Source organism: Zosterops lateralis, assembly GCF_965231275.1.
Source record: "Zosterops lateralis genome assembly, chromosome: 2".
Lineage (NCBI taxonomy): Eukaryota > Metazoa > Chordata > Aves > Passeriformes > Zosteropidae > Zosterops > Zosterops lateralis.
Genome location: NC_139763.1, coordinates 72,473,309 through 72,499,988, shown reverse-complemented (window position 1 = coordinate 72,499,988; position 26,680 = coordinate 72,473,309). Strand labels below are relative to the sequence as shown.

At 39.4% G+C, this 26,680-nt stretch overlaps 1 protein-coding gene across 2 annotated transcripts in view; it reads right to left on the bottom strand.

The window, feature by feature from the left end:
* Positions 1-20,535: 20,535 nt before the first annotated feature.
* LOC310921877 (uncharacterized protein) overlaps positions 20,536-26,680 on the bottom strand; it is a 34,143-nt gene continuing 27,998 nt past the window's right edge. For both annotated transcript variants that reach the window (XR_014592224.1, XM_083882130.1), the window contains one exon: positions 20,536-20,643. Coding sequence is in view for 1 of the 2 variants with exons in the window: in XM_083882130.1 (XP_083738256.1) it covers positions 20,622-20,643 (22 nt within the window). In the remaining variant the exon portion in view is untranslated. The remainder of the gene's footprint in view (positions 20,644-26,680) is intronic.

Sequence of the window (26,680 nt, the reverse complement as noted above, 5' to 3'; positions counted from 1 at the left end):
TTCTGTTCTGTGACTCAGCTTCAGATGAAAGGAAGGGAGAATGAATGGTTTTATTACAAGCAATGCCACAACCTAGCTGTTGGATACCTGCCAAGACTTGTGATGTGGGTTCAGGCTGTGAATTCCAACCCACTCATTGCCTGAAAGAACACTTGAACTTTTTGACCAAGAGGTCAATACCCCATTTTTTAATACCGAATTTGGTGCTATCTTAATGAATCAAAACAGTCTAATAAATCAGTCTCCTCTGGAGGCTTATGTGGCATTTCTTTACTCACATCTGAAATATCAGGAATTTAGATAACCTGGTTTCCACCTATCTGGTCAGGAGAAGAACTTCTGAACTTGCTTGTGGACTTAGGTTCTCTGAGACATGCAATGATATTATAGCTCTGTCTAGACAAAGTTCCTCTGACTGAAGAAGTACTCAAGGCAGGACTGAGGTGAGAAGTCAAGGTTCACCAGGAGTAGGGATTTGAGGCAGGAGTGCAACACAGACAGAGAGTTTTAAGAAAGGCCTCAGCAGTTAGTGAAAACTAATTTGGGAAGAGCCAGAGCACTTAGGCTGAGTTTAAATATTGTCAAGAAGGTTGGACTTTCTACAGTAATCCGGCAAATCTCTCCTCCAGATTTGTGTGGAGTGTACAAATTGGCTCTTTTCTGGAAACAGGATTCTCCCTCATCCCTAAAGCTTAGTTAAGATTCTGGACACAAGACTCTGGATGCAACACATACCTTTACCAAATCCTTCAGGCCATCTAGGAATTTATTATTCAGTTACAAAGGGATTAATAGGATCTCTGAGGCTTGGGACTTGATATCTGAGTCCAGTGTAGTTGCCCATTTCTAAGCATCAGAGGCAACTTCCAGTAGGCAAGCTCTGAGTCCTGAGGGAGGGAAAAAAAATCTTGAAAACTCAGGTGACGACAGCCTGAAAAGCTTCTGGAGAAAGAAAGAGTTTTGCCCTTCAGCAAGCACAAAAACCAGTTTCTGTGGTTCTCAGAAAAGTTGGAAAATTTACAGAGCTATGAGGGCACAGTTAGGGAATACATGCAGGACTCACTGATAGAGCAAAACAAATAGATGTAACAGCATAAAAAGATCATTACTTGTGTTACACAGCCTCTGAAGACATAACTCTATGAACTGCCAAAATATAGGTGGAGGCAGGAATAGGTGCCAGTGTCAGAGTTTGGGAACTGTGTCAATGAGAAAGAGAAAGGCATCTGTGAACTAAGCAGAAGGAAGGAGTTTCTACTGACCCTCAAGTGTAATGTCCTTTTCATCCTGGGATGAATAACAACATATTCCTAGTCTTTGTACCCTTAAATGTATGCTTTGGGTTGGGTTTTAATATTACATTTCTAAGTTAAGGGTCAATCATATTGAAAGACCAGTAGTGCCGGCATATTGGAATGAGCTATTAATGTTAATACCAAAAAAAAAGTGGAATAATTTGGCTTATGACTACCATGCCAGCAGTACCTCCCTCATTGGAACTGAGATTCCTCTGCAGCTTGTGATGCAGCCCATGGTGAAGAAGCTGTGCCCCTGCAACGCATGGAGGTCCACAGAGATGCAGAGATCCAGCTGTAGTCCAGGGAGATGCCCATGCTAGAGCAGGTCGATGACTGGGGGGGCTGTGTTCCTGTGGGAGACCTGTGGAGAGGGGAGTCCTTGCTTCCAGACTGCAGCAGCCTGTCCTTGAAGAACTGCACTCTGTAGAAGAGTGACCCAGGTTGCAGCACTTTGCAGAGAACTGTTGCTCGTGAGATGCAGCCACACTAGAAAAGTTTGTGGAGAACTGTTGCTCATGAGATGCAGCCACAGTAGAGAAGTTTGGAGAACTCTTTCCTGTGGGAGGGTCCCCATGGTGCAGCAGGGGAACAACTCCTCTCTCTGAGCAGCAGGAGAAGCTTCAGGTAATAAACTCACCATAACCCCCATTTCCTGCCTCCTTGCCCTGCAAGGATAGGAGGAAGAGCTTGGAATGAGGGAGGGTTAGGGGGACAGTGTTTTTAAGGGTCTTATTTCACTTCTCATTATCCTGCTCTCATTTCGTTAGTAGTAAATTTAATTCATATCTCTAAGTCGAGCTTGTTTGGCCCTTGATAGTATTTGATGAGCAATCTCTCCAGCTCCTTATCCTCCTTATCTCAACTCATGAACTCTTTGCTAAGTTTTCTCTTCCCTGTTCAGATACAGAGGGGAGTGAGTGAGTGGCTTTGGTAGGTGCCTGGCATCTGGTCTGAGTCAAGCCACTACAGAGCTGCTGCTGCTTTCACTGTTCTATATTCCCTAAAATATCATGTTAATTCATTTTAGGCATAATGTTAGTTAATAATTTTATGACGGTTTGACTTCTCAGTCTAGTAGGCATCCCATCTAGAGCTTGCCCATGAAGAATGTGAACTATTAACACTGACTTAAAATAGTTTCTAGAATCAGGAGGTGGAACAGCACTGAAGCCTTGTCATTGGCTGTATAACTTTTACAGAAGAAGTGATTCCTGAGAAGACAAAAGAGCTGATGGAGAGACTGCTTAGGAGCTGAGGTGGCAAATACAACTTGGGAGGTAACATTTATCTTTTCTGTGTCTGTGGTGCTGCTAACAGGTCTGAAGGGATTGACTCACCTGTTCACTCCTCTACAAATACATTAAATACTGGCATCAGTTATGGAACATGTACTTCTTCCATTCTGGAGTAAAGTCCTTTGTGGACTTCTACTCACTTAGTAGCAAACAATATTAATACATTAAGTAAGGAGATGCCAGAGGAGCCTCTTCCTACAAAATGGCTTGGAAGGGTGTTCTCTACTAAAGAATGTCTGTCTGAATCTTTGCAGGAAGGCCTAGAAGTTCATCCAGGCTTTCATCTATACCTTCAGGGTGGCCCATAAGTAAAAGAGTCACTCTTCTCAGAAACATGAAAATAAGTCTTCTAAACTTCATTTGTTGTCTTGGGTTGAATAAGTGAGGATTTGTTTGGTTTAAGCGGTGGTTTTTAGTGTTCTTGTTGTTGTTTTGGTATGTTTATTTTGGTATGTTTATTTTTTATAAGAGAAAAATTACATATTATAACTTATTTTGAGTGAATCTAAGCGGTTTTTCCCTCTCTTTAGCAGCCAAATTAACAATCTCTCCCAACCACTTATTTAGCCAGGATACTCCTACAATCATGATTTATTCATAACAGATCCTTGAAGTGGTTCAAAAACAGAGAAGAGAAAATTAAGGAGAAAGTCATCCTTACTGTAGTTGATGAAACCAAGGTAGTAAATTCCCAGATAAAGCCTAACACAGATCTACAAGTCTATGAAGACTTAGGAAGCTTGTAAGACTTTATCTGAGAGACTGGAAGTGGTCAGTGCTGAAGGATGCTCAGAGTGCAGGTCCTTCAGGGAGCCACACCACAGCTGCAAAAATCCTCCAGGAAAAAGAAAGAAGCGAATTACTTACATTTATAAAAAAGAAAGCAGGAACCAAACCATCACCACCACCACCAAGAATGTATTTTATTATAAAAGAACTGCCATCATCCAGACCCTGTCCATCATCCTTATGAAACACACAATGCTGATGCGGTTTTCACTTCACTTCTCAGTCTCAGAGAGCCTATGTGAAATATTTAAATTATGATGGTGTGTTTGATTCAAGGAAAGTCTTTGTACTGAATTAAAAATGCAGTAAAAGCTAATTGGAGTTGATATATCCCCTCTAGATTAATTTTGAATCAAGTACTATATTGACATTGTGTTAGTGATCAAGATGTTCTCTAAACTGAAAGTGTTTCCAAGGGAGTAATTACAGCTTGGAGGAAAGAACAAAAGATTGAAGGTGTAAAGGATTAGAACTATATAAAAATATAAGCATATTTTTCTTTTGCTTTATAGAAGCTACAGAAGAGCAAGCAAAAGACTTAGTTACCTACTTACAAGTCTAAGAACTACTTAGACTTGTCTAAGTAATTGAGGAATGTTTGAAAATATTTTTAAGGTTTTGGTTTTTTCATTGTTTCAACCAACGAACTGTTCTTTTCTTGGCATGGACCTGAACTGTTAGCTGTTGATGGCTGAGATGCTTCATGGGAGCTCTGCTACCTGTGGTATTTCTGCCAGGTACCCCCAAAGGGACTGTGGTAACCTTCTTTTCTTTCTATACACAGTAACTGCCTCCTTCCCCTTACGTGTCCCTTTGCATTCACAAATTTGTTTTTTTCAAGCTCAGACCAGGGAAGCTGGTATACAATACAATGACTTATTTTAGGCAGTGTCACTGTGTGCTTGTACTTTCCAAGATTTTGATTTCCTGTGTGAAAATTTAAGATTTTATGACATGTGAGTATAAATATCAGTCTTCTTCCTACACACAGACAAAGCCAGACCTCATATCAGAAAGTCAGCTTATTTAATCTTGTTTGTTTTGGGATGGAGGAGGACACAGAAATGTGTCAGCAGCTTGTCACAGAGCTGGAGGAAGGAGACCTGTGTGTGTCAGAGCAAAAGAGAAGCAACCCCTGGCAAAGTCTGAAGGAAAATGGCAAGGACTGTGAAAATGGTCCTTTGTCAAAAAGAATGACAGGAATCGGAGGGCACCTGGTTGGCACTTGGAAGCCAGAGGTACATGGCTTCTACTGTGTCTTTATGGCAAAACACAGTTAAACTGCAGTGGGATTTAGGCTTTTTCTGGGCATCCAGGAAAACCTCCAAACTGAGAACTCACATTTGTTTTTTAGAAAAGAAAAAGAAATAAAAAACCCCAGTAGCCTCAGTATTAAATTCCCAGTCAGATTACTCTGCTGCTAACAAGCAGCAAAACCACAGCAATGGACACACCAGGTTTCTCTAACCCTTTGCCATTGGTATGGAAACTATTTGCTCTTGGGAACAAATTGTCTCTTGTTTTTGCCAGTGGGTACCTCAATGGTACATTTAACCTGATTAAATTTTCACCACCTTCTCTGGAGGTAATTCCACTATATACTCATGGCAAGTTGACAATATATTTATTTGCAGTGTGTGAGGGACGCCTACATTGGAACACAAACTCGTGCTGCAACATTGGCCAACAATGGCAGCAATTTTGGGTACCATGGAAATGGGACATTTTCCCAACCCAAACCCATCAAAAAAGAAAGGGTACATATCCTACAACTAATTTTCAGAGTCCTTCAGCCTCATCATTATTGAAACAATGAGTAAAATAGTAATGGATCATGAACATATTAATAGCTGTTAAACAATGTGTCAGTTTCCGAAAGATGTTTATCTGAAACTAGGTAATCAGGTGTTATCTAAGAAGATGTAGAAGTTAAAAAAATAGGTAAGGAACTTCAAAACTTATGGAAGCATTGAATATTCACTTGTTTTCCCATTTTTTGCTAGAATAATCTGTTTCACAGCCACGCAAACCATCTGACAATTAGCAACCTTGAACAAAATGTCCCCATTCATAAATCAAAATTATTCACCACAAATATTAATTGCAAATCTAGCTTTTTTTTTTCCTTGTTCATGAATATATTTTCCATGCATAAATATTCATTGAATAGTTTATGAAAACAGATTTTAGTCCGTGGGTGGCTTGTAAGATGCTATTATATCTGTGTAGTTTCTACTTGTGCATCACAATTAGTCAATAATTCACACAGGTATCATCTTTTTGGCCTGGAAATGAGATTGTTTGCTTTAAAAACAAAATAATATGGAAAAAAGTGTGAGGATAATTGCAGTGTTGGCATCATTTACAGGAACAAATCACATGCACTAAAATTTGAGTAAAGTATGAAGATTTGTGATTATCATGACAAATACCCACAGCTGTGTGGGGATTTATAAGCATAATATATTATAAAAGCACAAATAGCAGAAAACTCTGCTTATTTCTTCTATTCACAGAAGTATTCTTGAATCACAGCATTATTGTAAATGCCCTCTCTCACAATGATGCAATTTCCTGTTTTAATTTCTGAGCATCAATTGTAATTGTTTGTCAGCTTCCAAAAATTGTTAGACAAGATAATATCTGAGCTTTATGTTTACTTGAATAGATACTGCAGTCTGTCCTTTCCCTGTCGTCCTTCCAGAGCATCTCTTTCACTGAGGAAAATGAGACAAGCTGCTCTTTCAATTTTTGTTGCTGAGGGCCATTCCCCCATCAACTCTGCACCTTTTAACCCTCATGATGGGATGTTGATGGAGCTGCCACTTAAAAACAAATTCTGTTTGGCCATCAGGGAGGCTTCCTGCAGTGATGGAGATGACAGAGCCTTTTTCAGGACGTGTCTTTGAATCTGCTGTTGGGGGAGAAACCCTTGTTGTCTGATATCTAACAGCATTTGGGTTCAAATGTGAAATCCCTGGGCTCATTCTGGATTCCTCATGTATAGGAGGCACAGCTACGATAGTGCTTGTGAGGGAGCAAAATCAAGGGAAAGAAACTCTTGCTTGGCATGAAGCCTTATTTACCCAGTCTTGTGGAACAAACAAGCAAACAAAAAACCCTGTCCAAAACAAGCCCCACTGTGTAACCCACTGTTTGCACTCAGGGTTTAGAATATCTCTTGGCTTTGAATTCAGTGATTTGGAGTGAAAAGCTATAGGAATGCCCTTGGATAGTGACTCCTTCTTTAATACACTAATTATTCTTACTAGACTTGCTGTGATATGGGACTTAACACTGCTTATTTAACAATCTTCTTTTTCTAGCACAATGGCCCTCTGAACAGGTGGAGGGGATTTTATCCAGCACATCTTTGGTTGTTAGCCAGCACATTCTTGCTCTTTCAGACATGAAAATATTTACATATTAGTAATATGAAATAACATATTTCACTTTATATAAAATTTGTAAAATGGCACACTAACAGCTTATCATATACTCATTTCCAGCAAAAAATTAGTACAGAAAAACACACCTCCACCTTGCATTTGCTGCCCCTAGCTAACACCAACATTTTAATGCTAACTCTTTGTCCCTGAGAGTCGATTTTTCCCAGCACAGCACCTAAGTGCAAAATGCATTAGTGCAAATGTCTGAACTCCAAACCCATCTGGCATTAAGAGCTATAAAATGTTGCCATACTTGTCTACAGTAGATTTTAACAGACTTTCTGGACAATATCATTTAAAAAACATTGTTGTGCAATGGAATTAATTAGCACAAGTAACATGTACAACATAAATTTTTATTGTTTCTTATATGCCATAAAATTTCCAAGACAGAAGCATCTGGTAAAACCATACCGTCTGACTGGGCATGGCATTAGGAAGGCCTAGATGGGAGCAGATGGAAAGTCTGAGGTTGAAATAAGAACAGATGGGAAGTCTGAAGGTGAAATTTGAACTTAGGTATTTCAAAGTTCACATGGCTGAACATAAAGTCCCATTAAACGTGCTCCGATGAAGAGTTAAACTGATGGGCTCCATCATGCCTTCCCTCCTTTTGTATTTCCAGTGTCATTTAGCTGTCAATAATGTTTGTGGCAGCAGTTAAAAAAACACTTTCCTTTACTCTGCCTGCTCATTTCAAACCCGAGTTTTTGTCATCCACTCAGTACCTGGGATTTTATGAAGGTGTCATTGCTATGAACATGGAAAAGCATTTTCGGGTTTCATACAGAGCTGATGGCTCTTGCCTGTAATTTCCCTCGCCCTTGTTTAGGCAATTGGGCAGGCACAGAAAGCTGTGCTGGCAGGGAGGCAGCAGCACACAGCCAGTGCTGATGGGAGGACAGACCCATGGGGCTGCTGCAGATAGCAGGAGCCTCACCCATGGCTGGTCACCGACAGAAAGCCCAGATCCTGCTAGCATACCTCCATGCACTGTGCAGTTGGCTCATTTTAATTGGTACAGCTCCTTGGAAATACTTTCCCTTCTACTGTTTTTCCAGCAGAACAGGTCTGTTGCAGTTTTAACAGAGAAATATTGTCCAAAATTGTGGGAACAAATATGATTGTTACCTATAGTTAGAGGCAAACCCACAGAGGAGGAAACAAACCTCTGGACCCATTCCTTGATGCTTGTTGGAGATTTTTTTCACACCTTGTTGGGAATCTGGTGAAGGATTTTTGGTTTAGAGTGAATTTAGCTAAATTCAATGGGGTTTTATGAAGATTGAATTTGTGCAAAGTCCTTTGCACAGATGATATTAGCAAATGTGGTGAGCTGAAAAATAAGGGCCTGGTATTCCTACTAAACCATCATACTTTGTATGAAACTGTTACTTTTAAAACCTATGAATCCCTGATACATGATTGTCAGCAGAGAGATTTTTTCCAGCTCCCACAGACATACAGAATTCCCAGTTTACAGCCCAGCATTGGTTGTAAAACACAAATACCATACCTGGCTCTTGTTCTAAGTCAAGGCAGAGAGAGAAAGTTTTCAGGCTGAAATAAATTACACCTTTTAGATGTTGAACAAAGCATGACAGTTTACCCACTGTTTCTGAAATATTGCTGTAATTTTTTTAACAATTGCCATAGCAGGGTATATCAGTTCTAGGAATTGATGGGTCATTTGGAAAGTGCCAAGAAAGGACACCCTTTTACAGTTCAGCAAGTTCCCAGGTGACTTGTTTCATGCACGGGGCCAGCTGGGTATTTGGGGAGGGCCATTGTTGCCAAGCCAGGTGGGACACCTGAGTCAAATTTGTGGTAGGCTTCCAAAGCCTAGGAATTATGTCTCTCAACAAAGCTCTTCGCCGTCGTTGTCAAGTCAATCACTCTGCTGCCATGTCATGTCGCCTAAGTTTTGAGGATCATCATATTCTAAAATTCTGACAAGATTTTGAGTAAGGGTCTGAAAAATGACAGGCTCTCACATGTTCTCACTGTACTCAAGGAAGTGCATTTCCTGTGATTAATGGCCTCTCTTCGTACTCTGCACAATGCTTTTTAAGATTTTTCTTTCCCTGCTGTAAGCCAAACCAAAGAATGTTTCCAGTTTCTCAGGCTCTATTTACCTTCTCTCTCATTAGTGGAGGCTCTCTCTCCTTGCTTTCTGATGATTGTGCACATACTTAAAGCCTTCTGACTATTTTCAGCTGCTACTACTGTGTTCCAAAAATCTGACACAGCGGAACGCATCACCTCGCTGCCGGCGTGCAGCAGGCACTTCCCTTGGACTTCTGCCCAAGCTGCATTTGCAGTCCAGTGGGGGAACCAGGTAAAACTGTGACTCCAAGGGTTTTGTAGGGACTCACTGAGCTTGACACATGTGCCCTGCTTCCTGACACTGTCGCTGTAGCTGCTTCAGAGTTTCAAAGGCTACAGGAGCCTGGCATAGTGAGGGTGGGGGAGAGAAGGAAGCTTGTGTTGGGTTGGACAAACAGACAACAGACTGGGCAGCAGATGTAGCCTTTTAGCTGTACACCATGGACCACCAGAGAATAATGTGCTGTGACTCCTGGCCTAATTCTCAGCTCTTCAGTACTATCCAGTCTTCCAGATTGTAATCTCACCTATTTTTCACTCTAATTTTTCTCTGATGACAATGGAACGTATTTTTAGTAGAATTCAAGTGTAAGGCATTAAGGTTATGCTACCTCACATAAGGGTTGCCTTATAAATACAGCATTCTGTTTTCATGGACATTGGCATAGGTGGTTCAAAAATATTGCCAACAGCTTGTTTTGTAGCAAAATAACTCAGTAAATTATCTTTATTTACAGGTCATACTTGCAGCTGTATTGAGTTCTTTTAGGTGATGTTTGCAAGCCATTACTGGGGAAAATAGCCCCTCCCTTGCTTTCTTGCTAAACAAGTAAAGAAATGATTCTATTGAAGAAAAAGTGTAAAATGTACCAGCTGAACATTGGAAGGTGCAAGAGTATTTCAGGTAGAGCGACACCTTTTCCTGGAATGAAGCAGCTGCATTTATTGCCTATCACTTGTGTATCTTTTTTACTGCTGTGGAGTAAAGAGATGCAGCATCCCATTTCAGGTAGGATCTGCAGGTACATTTCTCTGCTCAGACTGGGGGTGAGGAGGCCATGAGTGTGATGTGGTACTGCAGCAGCAGCAGCAGGTGCCACAGGCAGAGTGAGGGGTGGTGTGGAGAGATGCTGCTGGCTGCTGCTGTAGACACCGCTCCCGTGAATCCGTGCCTCTCTGTGACTTTTTTCCAGTGCTCCATGGGTGTAAATCACTCATTTGCATGAAAAGTCCACAATTCAGACACATGAATGTGTGCTGATGTGTAGGAGTTCTACAGTAGGTCTCAGGGTATTTGAAAGGCATTGGAATAAAATAGATACATAAGAAAAATGATCCCTTACTTCTTTCCTTGGATGGTTTAGGGGCTATGGCTGAAGATGCACAGCTTGGTAAAAATCCAAGCAGACCACACTAATTTTTGTGTTGTTCCTGCTTATTTTTTTCAGTTTCAGCTTTCAGTTCCTTTCTGAACTCCCTGTAGTTATCTATGGCTCATTTATTTGCACTCAGTAACTGTTTAGGGCTGTGAAAGCTCAGATGAAAATCTGCTGTCACAATTAGTGAAGGCAGGACTTCATCCACAGCACATGCATTTATCCACCAACAATTATTTCAGAAGCATTGTATTTGCTGTTATCTGGGTTTTCAGTTCTGTTTTTCTCTTTTAAAATAGTGACTAATTTGATAAAAAATTTACAGAAATGACTGGCGTTTTGTTCACAGTGAGTTTCCTTTGTGGTGCTCTACTTTTTTTAAAATTTTTTAGCCTTATGAATGTAAGGGCTGAAATAATATGGTGCCTTTCACACTATGATTGCTCAGGGACTCCAAGCACAGATGAGCTGGGTGCAGTAAGACTGGATAGGTGTAGATATGCCTTCATGTTGGCAGTCTTGGTGTCCAACTTTCCAATGATTTCTCAAAGCACAAGGTGGGCAAGAGACAGATACAGAGAATCCAAATAGATTTCTTGGGGTCCTTCCCATCTCCTTCCTTGTAACCATTTTTCTCTCCAGTCCTTCAAGGCTTCTGGTCACCTCTCTACCTTAATCCACTTTCAACACCAGGTTCTCAGTGTGATGTAGCAGTGTGACATGATTTTCAACATGCAAAATGAATGCTGCATTTCCACAGAGAATGCATGTTTCATGTAAATATTATTTCCAAGTACCTCTATGTAGTAATCAAAATATAACATAACATAGTTATATATGTTTTTTACAAACATATTAAAAGTGTGATAATTAAGAATGATTCATTTGAAATATTTCAAAATTCATACTATTGTGTGTGCAGCAGGTCAAGTACTAATACTAACAAGTGTTAATAAAATGTCTGATCTTAACAAAACTGCACAAACCCAGGTTCTCTGCTGTTTAGGAGAAAAGAGCTTTTAAAGCAGTAGCAGTCAAATTTGTACTGAAGAGAAAAAGACGAGTGTACAAGTGCTGCAGTGTTGATATCAGGCAGCTGGTGGATTCTTTGGAAGATGACCAGTAAACTCTGACACTATTCTAAGTAGCATCACAAGAATTGATCCAAGAACTATTCAGAAAACTCCTGTGGCATGATTACACTTCAGTTGAACTCTTTTTTCCTGTTTTGACTATTTTAAAAATTTCAGTGTTACCATTATATTTTCTGTGAGATAGATCTCTTACATATGCTGGCTTGGCCCATTTTGGCTATTGTTTTTCATGGTCAACCTTGGTTTTCAAACCCTCCTTTCTGTTCTTTCCTGACAAAACCTGGATGTGAGAATTGGCAATACACATCGTTAATGTCCATTTAATACAGTTCTGTCTGACTTGTCTTCACAGGTGTTTTCACAGGGGAAGTTGTTGGGAAGAAAAAACAAAGTCAGTAAAGTGTAGTGCACTGTAGTATACTGAGCAGATGTGCCATCTCAAGGGAAGGAAATCTTTCCTTTTTTTTTTTTTTTTATCTAGTTTTTAATGACGACCTCAAATACTAAATATGTTTCTTTTAAGATTCAAATGTCTAAATAAGTTCTATCAATTGCTGATGTAAAGAAAAGTAAAAGTATGGATATTTCAAAGAAATTTAAAAATTCAAGACCATTGGTACACATTGGTTCCATGCAGCAGTGGAACAGTCTCTTGAGTCAACCTTTGGGGTGAAGATACTGCTTTCTCCTGTACAACAAATACACTGAAGCAAAACACTTAGATATTGCCTCACTGAATATTTTATGCATTAGGCTGCTTGTGGTTTATGAGATTTAGGACTAGAAGGAACAGCTAGAAATCTACTCTGATCTCCTCTTTATTTGAACCGGTTGGCCATCGCTTGAACCATATCTGTTCCTTGAACAAAGACAAATGATTTTCAATTTAAAATATATGGACAACTGTGCTTGAAGAAATGGAAATTTCAGGCAGTCCACTGCTTACTGTCTTACCACAGAGTCTTATGGACAGAGGACAGGAAAACTAAAATCTAATCCCTACTCTGTGATAACTTTCCAAATAACAGCAATGTGCAGCGAGGTCAAATGTGCAAAGCAGCAATGTGCAGTGAGAGAACATCTCTCAGTAGCAGTTAGGAGATTTATTCTTCTGCTCTGTACTAAAGTATATTTTCTTTCAGTAAATTCCAGTTTATTGAACAAATGTGTTGCTCTAAATAAATGTTCCCATTCCGTTATATTATTGCATTAATCTGTAGGTGAGCAACAAATTTTTTCTTATTGCTTCTAATTAATATGATAACATTGACCAGTACTGGTCATCTGAAAAAGGACTGTTTTACTCATAAGACATAGTAACAATCCTTAAATAATCCCACCAGTAACACAGCCTTTCACCAAGTTTTCCCTATCAGTGCTCAAGAGCTGTTTGGCTGTTTCTTAGACCCATTAAATAAGTGCCCAAGAGATGAACAATGCTATTTTTAATCAGAATATTATGTTTGTATTCCTTTGAATGACTACCAATAATCCCAAATAAATCACTTTTAAAAATAACCTTTACCATCTGAAAGACCTTTGCAATCTGAAAGACCTGTTTAGGTTTTTGTTTGTTTTACAGAAGCTACTGATTTGACATCAGTTAATTCTGATGCACATAATACCTTTTCCATTACTTTACCTGAATAGAACCTTAAACTAGCCAAACTGTAGTTATCCAGATTTCTGCTTCTCTATTTATTTTCTTTTTTCAAACAAAGTATCTTCCTAAGTATCTTTGATACACTATGATCATCAGCAGGTTTATTAAAAATTTGCACCACTGGAACAAATATCACTGTAGAAAGTTAATAAGCCTAGTTTCTTTAAAATATTTATCTTTCAGTTAATGTAGTTCAGGCTTCCTTTAAATTTTAGGAAGTAGCCATTCTGAAGCATGACATCTACGGTATTCTTTGGGGCTATCCTTTGTTTGGGTATGTTGAATGCAATGAGGTCATGATCATTGGTTCCTAGGCAACGACCAACTTCTACTCCAGTGATTAATTCATCTTTATCTATCATATGAAGTCCAAGGCAAAGTAACCTTCTGTGTCAGGAACTTATGCTCCATAACTTTTAGAAAGCCTATGACATTTCATTAGTGTGAGACTCTGAGCACATCTTCCAAATGTAAGTTGCTCTCTGTAACATCCATATGTTTCTCATTCATTTTTTTATCGCAGACATTAACTTTTTTTTTTGTCAAGTAAATGAGCTATTATTAATCTTTTTACTTTGAAACACAGTGTGGATTCCATATTTAGTGAGATACTGAAACATACATTTGCAAGTGTGAAGTATATAACTGGACAGAGAAGAAAAATTTTGTGAGGTATTTTGCATTTTTATAGCACCTTCATCTTACCATCCTAAATGGCCTCTAAAAAATGAATTAATGCACTATTGCTAGAAATTTATGCCAGTCACTGCAGTTTCTTTCCTCAGTAAAGTATTGAGACCGATAAAATGTTATTAGCTTGATTTCTTGTAAGCAGAAAAATGGAAGGGCAAAGTGGTTACGTTCAGCATTTGAAATGTAGGCTCACGTTTATATCTCATCCATGTTTAGGTACCTCTGTGGCCTGATTTTCGGAGTTGCTGAGCGCCAGCATGATCTCATTAGAGTAACTTATCAAGGTCATGCAAAAATCCTGTACCAGGAATAGTCTTGACTCCGTGCCCTGTATGTTAATGGTTTGTGAATCCAAAATCCAAAATCCCAAGGAGCTGATCTCCTTTACGGATGAGGCAAAAAAGCCCAGAGTTTTTCATAAAAAGAAGAAATGGGCCACATCCCCTCACTTCCAGTTTCATAAGATCTAAACAATTTCATCTCCATCAGTTGTAATAGCTCACAGCCATATTATGCTGTTCTGCAGTTCCCCAAACTAGCATTAGTCAAAGCACAGACTATGTGTTTTAAAAAGACTTTCAAGGCTGCTGCCTCTTCTCTTGATGGATTTCTTCATCTGTGGCTGCTCACCCTGCTCCCCAAGCAGGTAGGAGTAGTTATATCCTGGTCCCTCTGGCAAATGGTTATGGAGGACCCACAGGCAGCTGTTTGACATGGTGGCCTGAGACAGATTTCAATGCAGCAGTGTGAAGATGGAGAATAAATGCAAATTTCTGTAGCAGAGAGTAGAGAAAAGGAATGGCAGGAGGCAAAGAAGAATGATGGTGAGTTAATTGTTCAGCCCTAGATGAAAAATCTGTGACTCAGCCCCATGGAGACTGTTATCTCAGAGCTGCATGCCATAGTGGTGTTACTTTATAGGGCTGGAGAGTGATGGGAATAGAGGTATTAAGCCTTAGCCACCAGCTGGGCAGGGAATTCAGATGATGCCAGAGTAGGATTGTTGAAATAAAATAGTTATGTTTAGAATGAGTTCACTGAAACATGACCCTCTCTGCACAAGATTTCCTCCTTTCTTTCTTTCCTTTGCTATTAACTTTTGGTAAGTGGCAGGCAAGTTCTGGGTCGGATTCCTGATATGAAAGAAAAGAGAAGCAGAGTGAAATAAAAATTTTGGAAGAGTGATTAACCAAGAGACAGGACTTAAGACATGGCATCACTGCCTGCCATTTACGTCCTCCCCTGCTTTACCCCTCACCTTCATCAGAGTGCAGGGACTGGGGAAGGAAAGACTGATGGGAGCAAGGGACAAACACTGTCTTTACAAGTATTGAGTAGTCTGGCTCAGTATATCCTGTCTGGTGCAGGGTCTTAACTGCTTACCTTTCTTCCACCATCACCTTTAATTAAGCTCCCTTAAGGGTCATCATGAGCATGCGAGCTTGGCTTTTTTGTTCCCTGCTCTCTTTTACACTGAACTGACACACTAGCCAGATTTTCCAAAGCGCGCAACTCCCTTTTGTATCAGATTTTCCACCAGATGAAAGTGTGGAGAAGAAAAAGGGTGGATGTGATTTTGATACAGTTATTTTGCTTTTTAAAGCTGAAGAATTTTATGTTATGCCCATTCCCACTTTGATAATAAAGGAGTTGGGATTGTACCTTTGTTTTAAAGTCTGCTAGGTGAGTATTTCCTCCTGTGGCCCCAGCTCTACTTTCAGGACAGCAGATTGATTTGGTGGGGAGCTGTTCTCCTGGTGCTGCAGGCAGGTGTGCAGCACTCGTGGCATCCTCTTCTCCTCAGAGTAGCCCCCAGTAGCCCCATGTACTGTGGACCACACCCCTCTGCAGTCCCAGGTGGGGCATGTTGATTAGCTCCCAGGGAATAGATGTCCCAGGCTGCACTTCCACTCCACAGTAAGCACAGAGTGTGTTTTTGCCTTATAGAGTAGCTAATGAGTAATAGAGTAGCTAGTCTGACAGTGGATGTAAAGGCAGCCCTGCACAGTAATCAATTCCATGGAAGTCCTTTACCCTGGTGTTGTGACCACCCCAGGACATGTACAGCAAAGGGCGTCGTGCTGAAATACAGTGCACAAAACCCCTGTCACAGCTGCAAAAGTAAACCAGACTCTGGTGAGATTTTGCCTCATTCTGGTCTTTTCACACTTGGGGATTCCTGTGCAAGTGAAAAAACATGTTTTCCATGGCTTGCAACACAGGGAGCAGGGGCCCATTGCCAGAATACAGTCTGCTCAGAACATTTCAGATGTTCTAAAGTAGCTAAGCCACCCACACAGAGCTGGTAGAGGAGACCTAGGGATCCATGGGACATCCACACCTGTCAAAAGCCACAGCTGAAGATAATGCCAGATACTCTGCAGCATCTGAAATGGCATGAGAAGCCTATGTTGAGACAGTTTAATGCTTCCCTGGGAGTTCATGGTAGCTGGAGATTGCAGGATCCAGTTGGGTTAGCATGACAAGCGCTGTCATTCACTTGTTTTGTTTCGCATGTGTGTGTGTAGCAAAAGCCAGTAGGAGAGGGGCAGAAATGAGCTTTAGTGACACCCACCTAGCCCTTCCCAGCTTTGACTTGCACATTGATTTTACTTTTTAATATGTCCAAATTTGGCTTTTATGGAGAAACTGAAATTTTCCAGATGAGCATTACTAGAGATTACCTATGAGCAGTCAAAATTAGCTGCAGCAAATGCATTCCCTCCGGTGTCGGAAGAGGGGTAATCCCAAGGTGCTCTTGGCTGGCTGCTGTACGGAATGTATTTTAAGGGTCTTCTGTGGTGGGGGAAGGCTTGAGCTCAGGTGAGGGGGATGAAAGATTGCTACAGACACAAGACAATTGCCCTGCACAATTGAGTTGAATGAATCAAAGCATCCTGTCTACCTTATTTGCCTTTCCTGCTCCCTCTCTTTCAATCTAATGGACTGAAAAAAAAAAAAAAAAATACAGAGAGCAGTGAAACTGATAACTGGCTATAAATGTGGGACATGTGGAAATTTCCTGGATTTCCCACTGCTGAATTTTGCTGATTTATTACACTAACAGTCCAGGAAGACTTTTCAAGGTTTCGTGTATTTCCTAGAACAAAGATTCCAATTTTTGGACGTTCATTAGATACTAAACAGTTAGCACAATTGAAAGGAAAATATTACAAAAATAGTCAAAACAAAAACCACTCAGAAAGGATAAAACCAGCAGGGAAAATGTTTGCTTGCTTTCTCTGTAAACAAGTTGGAAAGATTATTTATTGACATGAAAACAGTTTATAAACGATGAGGCTGGGATAGAATTTGAGCTCAAGACTTTTAATCAACATTATGTTTTGCTTCCAAGTTCCCTGAGACTACACAGGATCCTAAGAAGAAATAATATTAGCAACAGAAAGAAAGCAAGAATTAGTTAACAGTCTTCGCTGTTTGTCTAGGTTCCACATTATGATCATCCCAAAACCTTCATAGAGAGGGAAAATAAGAAGGAAAGGGGGAGGGGAAGTTAGTTTCTTTTGACATCTTCTTTAAAAATGACAATATAGGTGCAAGTGACATGGCTTGGACCTGCTAATACATACTGAATTCTCTGTTTCCATCAGCTTGAGACCTCTGCACTTTCCCAGGTCTTTCTAGCTTGGGCTCTGTACAATAGGAAAGTTTCCTGCCAAAAACTTTATCTGAATTGACACAATCCCATGAAAAAACTTCGGTGTTGGTCCATAAACACTTTCTCATGAAGTAAATAAATAAAATTCCACACTTGCTTGCTCTGCGTGGTTCCTTGCTAAATATCAGACCAGATAAGCAAATAATTTTGACAGCATTTTCGGACAGAGGAGCTGTCCTAGAAAAAAGACTCCATTGTGTCCTCAAGTAGAGCTACTGCAGAAGGGATTTTCAAACTCTTATATCATACCAGAGCAAGTAATCTTCACAGAAAGAAAAAACATCTTTTTCTGCTGCTGGTGAGCTCATCCCATGAGGCAGCATGGTTTATGATAGTCCTTGATCTTTTTATCTTGGCTGTTAGTTTGCAGATCCTTTAATTATGCACAAGTAGCACATTTTTCTTGGTGAGATCTGTGAGCTGCAGGGCTGGCTAATGCAAAACGTTAGCCTCAGTTTTTGTGAGCCTTTTCAAAAACAGTTTCAAAGTTAGGTAAATAGCTCAGAAACACCCATTGTTTTATGCAGGTGAGACAACCACTAGTTCATGACCTGAGCTCTTTGATTATTTTTCTCAGGAAATAGGATTTTTTTCCCCTTCTCCAGGGCTGTTTTGCCCAGGCAGGAGAAGACAGCCAGTTTTCCTTATTGTGGATCCTCTGATTAGTAGCTCTTTTTTCACATCTCCAAGTTCATCTCCCTCTCATTTCCAAATACAGAGGTTTTAAAGCATGAATCAGCTAGGCTTCCTCTCCTTGAATTTGTATTGCCCTATTGTGGGTTTGCTTTTGCTAGCAGGGTGGAGAAAGGATGAGTACTGGATAAAGATAATTTTAGGGAAGATACTGTAACAAAACTTTCTTGTAGAAACACCTTTTGCATGTATTATGACCCCTATGTTGTATGTAGCAGAACACACACAAAAAATGTTGTCATTCACCACTTAATATGTTTTTGAAAACATTAATGTTAAAGCACCTTGAATTTTGCTTGGCAGGAATTTCCACCTTGCACTGTACTATTCAATTCATTAAGAAATGGTAGCAAAAGCAGAGAGAATAGCAGAAAGATGATAAAAAATAATCTGTTTAAAAATATTCTTGTGTTATAAAAACACAAATGAGTAATATGATTAAATCTGATTTAGAAAAACATCAGATAAATATCACCCAAAATCGAGTAAGCAAATTGAAGATAAATATTTAGAAAGAAATTATGTTCAGCAAGAGAAATTACAACCAAATGCATTAGTTTTCAAAGCAGCCAGAAGATTTCTAGCTCTTGCCTGCATTTGCATTCTGATCTAGAATATTGCCTGTGTTGCTTCAATTAGAAACCTGAGATGTTACAGTGATATATGCAATAAAATGCCATTTCTGGCTGTGTATTCTAAACACAAATACATCAATTAAAGAAAATGAAGGGTTTGTCAGGCAGAAAACCTGTGCTGGCCTGCAGAGGTTCCTGTCCCCCAGCTGTTAGTCAGGGTCCTTCATTTCAGATGTGGTAACAGAGCGAGATCCATTGCTGCACTGCGTCAAAAAACAAGGTCAGTTGATGGTGACTCACATGAACCCATGTTACTTTGCTTCATAATGGGTAACAGCACATGCACAGTGAGCTACTGTGTCTCAGCTGACAGTCTGGAGCAGCCAGCTGGATTGTGCCCCTTGTATCGTGTCACAGCCTGGGAGGCTAGGGCACAGCATGATTTACCTCCATAAACTCCACAGAGTATCACTCTAGGCACATAATCTGCAAAGACATGTCTCCAGATCAGAGAGTCATGAGAAAAGAGCCACATAATAAAAAGCTTGGTTTATTTATAGAAAGAGCAATTATCAGCAGTATGAAATTATAACTAGGGAAAAATACGCATGTAAATATTTAAAAGAGACAAATATTAATGAACAAGTAAACTGTTTTTCACAGTGCAGATAGACACTGGTAAGAGCAAAGGCGGCTGCATCCTGGAAAAGAGTTTTTATTTCTTGATTATTGCATAAATTACAAACATACACTTCCCAGTCAATGACAGAGACCCAGCTGTGCTTGATATGATCCCACATGTGGCCTGTGGCAAGTAACTCAGGTTTTTGCATCTCTGACTCAGAACTTATTTATTTCATGGGGGGCAGTTATGAAACTCAATTAACACTTGCAAAGCTTTTGGATGGCAGTTTAAAGCATAAGTGTGAGGTATTATATAATGGGATGAAATTCAGGACAGTGAAGTCTGATTATCAAGGAGAAGAAATCCCAACAATGTAATCTGTTAGACTGGGGAATAATGCCATACGGGAAGAAGTGGACGACTCATTGCTTCAGTCAATTAATTGTGGGCTGGATGTGGCACCAGCAAATATAATGTAGGGCACAACCTTCTAGTAGGAGAGATATGGTACACATGACCTTATTTCTGTGATCTTGTGCTTGGCTGTATAAGCAGCTAAGATTATATGAGCTCATATAAACTTTACATCATTCCTCATGTGTTTCTCATGTGTTTAAGGACTCTCAAAACATTGTTGTGGTCTGTGCTCAATTGATGAATACTTAATATACTAAAGTACTGGAGATCATTAGCATTCCTGAGGTTGTCTGGCATGCTTTGTTTATGCAGTGTGGAAATGGGAAATATTTCTTTCAGCCTTTATGAGATATTGGCAGTGTCACCTCTCATAACCATCAGCCTACCAATTATTTGACAAAATATGCTGATTATTGAAATTGCACTGTTAATAAGCATCAGTGCCAGAATATTATTAGGACCTAGAGCCTGTGCCACATGGAGGACACAGACCATGTAGAGGGTGCTGTGCAACAGCCTGGCTCTCTCCTCACTTCCCTAAATCACAGATTTTGTGGATTGACCTGTACTTGTTAGCTTCCATATCTCTTATGACTGATTATCAATACAAATTTTTATTTCCCCCTGAAACAGCTTATTTATCTACTTAAGCCATTGGTAGAAACTGGACATGGATTGCTAGGTTTTAAGAGGATTGTAGAGAGGAGGAAAATGGAATTGTTTTTTGAGAGGCAACTCACAAGCCTATGCTCCAGTCACATCCAGCCTCCCTTGATTAAGTTTCTTTATTAGGAGCCCACTTCTCTTCCTTGTTCAAACCATGAAAGGCAACAGGCACTTCTTGAGAATGATTTAGATTTTCAGCATCTCTATGAAAGGATCTTATCTTCACTGAAAAAAAACAACCCTTCTGCAACATATCACCTACTGATATACCTAAGTGTACCTTGAGCTGGACTGTGTCTGATGCCTTAAGTTCTAGCTTTCATATTTCAGCCTGAGAACCAAGGATACCATTGCAGCTTCAGGTCCAAGAAGTATAAAGAACAGTGAACTGAGGAGAGCAATCTGGGAGGATGGGAATTCATAACCTGAAGCTGTGATTGGACAATTAACTCCAACATGTAAATGGACCGAAACTTTAAAAACGTGTGAAAACTCATGACCAGTCGCCAATTTTGGGTCCATTTTGGTCAGAGCCACAACTCTTGTACTGCCCAAAGTGTATCCTTTGAAGGCCTTTTAATAAATACCTACTTTATTACTTTAACTCTATCTGGTCTCTGTTCCAGGTCAGCCTCTCTAGACCTCACGTCCATTTACAGATATTTGGGAAAACAATCTCTGAAGATATAGCCTGGCTATGATGTGCTTTAAGATGTGCTTAAAGAAGTAATACAGTCACTAGGTTTGAGTGGCCCTGACCTGCATTTGCCATCATCAGTCCAGCTCCAGGATATCTGAGTCTATGGCAGCAATACACAATGGACAGAAACTAATCTGATGCCGTTGTGCTTGACCAGGTGTATTAATATATTTGAAACCTGGGCTGGTATATTGATATCCATTGGTACATCTACTACCTTGTTACCTAGTAATCTCCTTTGCTTTAAAAATTTTTCTTGTGGTAACTACCATCACAGAGTCTGTTCCAGATGCAGACACCAAATCACTTGCCCTCAGTTTGTTGCCACAGCTGTCTTTGCAAACTGGTCTACCTCCTTATTTCCTGCTCAAGGGGTTGCACCATAGGGAGGAATAATCTTCACCAACGATTGAGAAGAACTTTCTGGTCCCCCTGCACACAGGAGTTCCCTCCCCATGGCACATTGCAGCCAGTCCAAGGCCACTGAGCAGCCAGACCCCTGATGTGGCCAGCCTGAGGCCAGCCTGTACCAACCAGCCAGACATGACAATGCTGCTGTTGATGAATGTTTGCTGTGGTGATCTCATGGTGATGTGATGACATTAAGTTTAACAAACAAAGCAGTGGCTAATTGACTCATCAGTAAACATTCAGCTGAACAGAATTAAATGGAGAGAAAACTCAGTGAAATGATTTAATAGGAAGCTCCTGATGACAGGGTTCTATTAATTATATCTTCACACAATGAGACACTGGAAAACTTTCAAAAGGTTGTTGGAAAGAACCATCCAAGTTTCAGGAGTGTTTGGTGTTTTCTGCTTTTTTTTTTTTTTTTTTTTTTTTTTTTTTTTTTTTTTTTTTTTTTTTTTTTTCTCTGAAAGGTAACACAAATTTCTTTGAATGAGAATTTTCAATGTTTTTTTCATTTATAATCTGTAAAATATAAAATGCATTCTGTAACAAGCAGGATGCCAGAAACACACACCTTACACACTCCCCTCCATTAACATAAATCACCAATTGTACACTAACCAAAATAAAAGCCAATCTTCATGTAAATTAACAGAATTTTAATAGTTTTTGACTTCTAGCAAATATTTCAGTGAAAAGAAGGCTAAAAAGCTCAGAATTTTATTCAAGGAAGGTCCTCTTTTCAACATTAGCTCTATACAGAGGTGAAAATTTGGCTTAAAAGGCAATGTCTTTCTTTTTAGGCTTTTTGAATATAGCACTTCTCAGATAAAATTTCTGAGAGTATTTTGTGATGACCCTATAGATGTAACTATTACAGAACATGTCTTAATGAACCATTTCTATCCCATAAACCTTAGAAACATTATTACTGTGATGTTTCTTTTAAATACAACTTCATTAAAATAAATGTTAATTCAGAATGAAAACTTCCAATAGGAAGGGACCTGTATCAGTTTAAAAGTGGTACAATTGTATTTCTTTTCTCATGGTGTGGGGGACTTTTTTAGGTTTACAGCCATTTCTGGCAAGGATTTGTAGTCAGAATCTAGATTAAATGTACCAAGATGTTTATGGCATTATTATACAGGAGAAGTAGATGTAATATGTGGAGGATAAATTTCCAGTTGTGGTGATACACAATATGTGGGGTAGTTGTTAACCTTTGCAAGAAAATACTTTCTCCATCTTAGAGGTCCACCCAATTAACATCACCTGTCTAAACCTTCACAAGAATTACTTGCATTATTTTAATCAGAGGAATAACCTTATTCCTTTAAATCTTGATTAAAAATAATTACCACCTATAAAATGTTCCTAATGTTTCTGCTTGGAGCACCTTCTGATGGCTCTGTATCAACCCAAATGAGATCCTTCAGGTGTGCCAAAAACACAGGGGTCCAAATGACTCAGAAATCTGCAGTGTATGTGGAGACTGTAACTTTTAAGTTTAGCTCAGGGGGTACTGAAGATCTTCAGTAAAAGAAGAAAAGACAGTGCTGCTGCTCCGTCTGCTGTTGAATGCCCATAATACTCACAACTTTTGATTACTATTACTTATACCAGTAATGAGCACTGGATTCTGCTTTTCTTGCTATTGTTACTACACCCTCCCAAACAGCACATTTATATGATCGGTCTGATGATTTCTACATGTGATCCAGGATTTATGGAAGTCAGCAGAAGTCATCCTTTCTCCACCCTTCCAGAAAAAGCAAACCCACAATATTTTTCACACTGTTTTCTCAGGAAGGAACTACCTCAATTTAGATGAGTTTGGTAAGTTTGCTTGGTAGAGAGCAAATGATGCTTTGATTGATATCCTCAGAAGGAAAGGGTGATAGTCAACGGATTTAAAAGTTAAAATGCCTTTGACTAAGGTGAGTGAGATATCAGGATGTCCTAGGAAGCATCAAAAGAGTAGCCTCAGACCTTGGTGCTTAGGTCATTCTGAGCATAAATAGGAAATAGTTAATTCCTTATGCTCCTTCAATAATGTCACCATTGTATGAAGAAGACACACACATGCAAATACCAGGGCCTTTACATAAATAGGTGAGGAAACTGGATGAATAGACTATCATTTTAAGCTCTTCTACTGAAGAAAATATCTTTGGAGTTAGGTGATTTATAGATTTCTAAACTGTATTTGAAAAATGTAATAGTTTTACAAATTATTTCAGCTGACAGCTGCTGAAAAAATCTTTTAGTTTAGTTTGTCTCACACTAGAAAGTTCAGTTGCTTTAGCTGATTGCTGGGTGGTGAAGGACAGCAGGCAGGTTAATCAGAACATATAGGCACAGTAGGGATAAACATTGTGCTAAATTTAGCAAGGCATTCTCCTAGATTGCATGAGCAGCAGTAGGTGTAACTGCTTTCTATATTAGGATCAGCCATCACTATGAATTTACAGGACTCCCAAGGGCATTTGATTCAACTGATGCTGCCATGGCTAAATGCCAGGTTTTCTATTGCCAGGTAACCCTGATTTTCTGTTTTTCTTAGTCAATAACCATAAAATGATAGTAAAGAAATAAACATGCACTACATACACACATATGTATGTACATACATACATGTATTTGTCAAAAATGGATTGGGGAGGAGGAAAAAAATCTGTCTGAAGACTATTGAAATATGGTGATTCAATCAAGACTTTGTTTTGCATTTGCTTATTTTTACACAGGGTTGGATCAAATAGTGAAATGATATAAAAGCTTTATTCAGGAGTGCAGGACAAAAGACTAGGTAGGTCTGTAGCCTTAAATACAAATGCACAAACAAAATTACAGGGGAAAATTGCTTCTGACCTCTAAATTGACACACAGGGAATCAACATTGGTGGGAATTAACTGGCTTTAACATTATTAACTGTCTTATTAACTGATTGAAGAGCTTACTGGCAAGCTGACTAGTTGTCCAATTAGGTGCACAGAGAAAAAGAAATCCATCAACCATTAATCCTTCAAGTAAGAAAAAGAGGGTAATATTTTCTTCTCCGAATTGGGAAAATATTTAAGGTGATATGGAAGGCTAACTTTCTATGACAAAGCCTATGTTTATATACCCCTGGAAGTATTTGCATGAGATCTGTGATAACTTCTTCCAGATGAGTCTCAGGCTGAGGAAGAAAGGGCTTGGGATGTTGGATCCCCACTTGAGTTGCTTCAAATTCAGTGTCCTGCTGTTTGTCCCTATCAAGTGTCCTTAAGAGAGGGATTTCCTTCAAGACCACAAGGTGAGACTCTAAGTGGGTGTATTACCGCCTTTACAGTAACAGCGCTATAATAAATGGGTTATGGTGTAAATTCTTCCATTTCTGGTTAACAGTTGTGACTTGTATGCTCCACAGATCCATTAAACTTTATGCTGGCATTACCATTTCCATTATTCTTTTCAATCTCAATTTATGGTCCACTTAGCTCTGTTTACTGACTTGGGATTACATGGCCAAAGCAGATCAAATTCAACTTTTTAATCAGAATTAACAGTGTGGTCGTGTACTGTGCTTCTTTGCTATGGGTTACTGTGAAAATTCTCGGCCATTCCCAATTTTTGTTCAACTTATAAAATGTTAGCTTGTGACATTAAATGCCATTCTGGCTGGCACTGGAAGCACTGAATGCCAATTATCTTGAATAAATGAAATAACAATTTCAGACAGGAACAAAATTACTTTGGAAAATTCTAGCTGAAATTAATTGTCATTAATCCTTCATTTTCAGCATTTGTCAAAGATGAGTAATCTAGTCACTAAATTGTTCTCTTAGAAAACACTTTTGCAACTGTCTTATCAAGGCCTGTATTCAAAGGAACAAAACCAATTCAAGTCTTGAAAATCAGTATTTCAAGGCAGGTTTGTGTTTTATCTGCTAAACATCTGCCACTGAAAATGTAAGAAGAGAGTAGAGGAGCAGTCATTCCATAGGTAGTGCATGTCTTGGAGTGTAAGGCAAGTTTCAATCTTCCATCTACCATTCATTGACCCTTCACTCAAACCTCTGGGAGGCTGAAACAGAGCTTCTGCCCTTGGCACTTCCTAGGGTATACATTATGTTCCTTGCATAGCATCTTGCTCTGTGTTTTCCAGCCTTTAACTGAAGGTTCAGATCAGATATTAGGATGAAACTCTTTATTGTGAATGAGAGTGATGTGGCACTAGAATGGGTTGCGCAGGGAGACTGTGGATTCCCTGTCCCTGGAGGTGTTCAAGGCCAGGTTGGATGGGGCTTTGATCAACCTGGTCTAGTGGAGAGTGTCCCTGCCTATGTCAGGGGGCTTTGAGCTAGATGATAATGAAGGTTCCTTCCAAGCCTAACCACTGTATGATTCCATGATTCCATGATTCCATCTGAAGGTCCTTTCATGCCTGCACTGTGCAAAGGTAGATTCTGCCCATAAAGAAAGTAAAGCATCCCAGAGGTTTTTACATGCAGAGTTGATGTCCTCTGTATGTGAATCAGCACAAGGAATTGCTTTAGTTCAAAACTGATTTGTAGGAAGGAATGCTGGTGGTTTTACATGTTCACAGAGACCTGAAGTGTCTACTTCCATTTTGCTGAGTCTTAGCATAAATTGAAAGTATAATTTTTCAAATGAATGCATTCTACGAAAACACTAGTCAAACTATGGAGAAGAACAGACTAGAATATGGGCCTTCATCCAGAGTTTTGACTATCACTAAGAATAGCATTTGATTCATAATTTTGCTTCCATTGGTCTCTATTTCTTGGGTTTGAAGAGAGAAATGCATGCGTGTGACATATATTCATCATATATTTTTAAATTTACAGCAGGTTTATTTGAATATGGCACTGTGAGTTTGTAGTTTCCTTTTGTAGAACCAAGAGAAAATATGGTGCTGTTCTCTGACAGGGCACTTTGTTACCTATGGAAATTTGCAGTTAGTATATTGCAAATTTAAAGATGTCTTTTTAATAGGGGTATAAACCCCGTGATAGTACAAACATTATTGGGAGATGGTACTGATTTACAGCTTTCTGACTAAAGATATAAAATTTTTAGCTTTATTTTGAGATGAAATATGAAATGTAAAGCTCACTTGAGACCACAGCCTTTAAAATACTTAG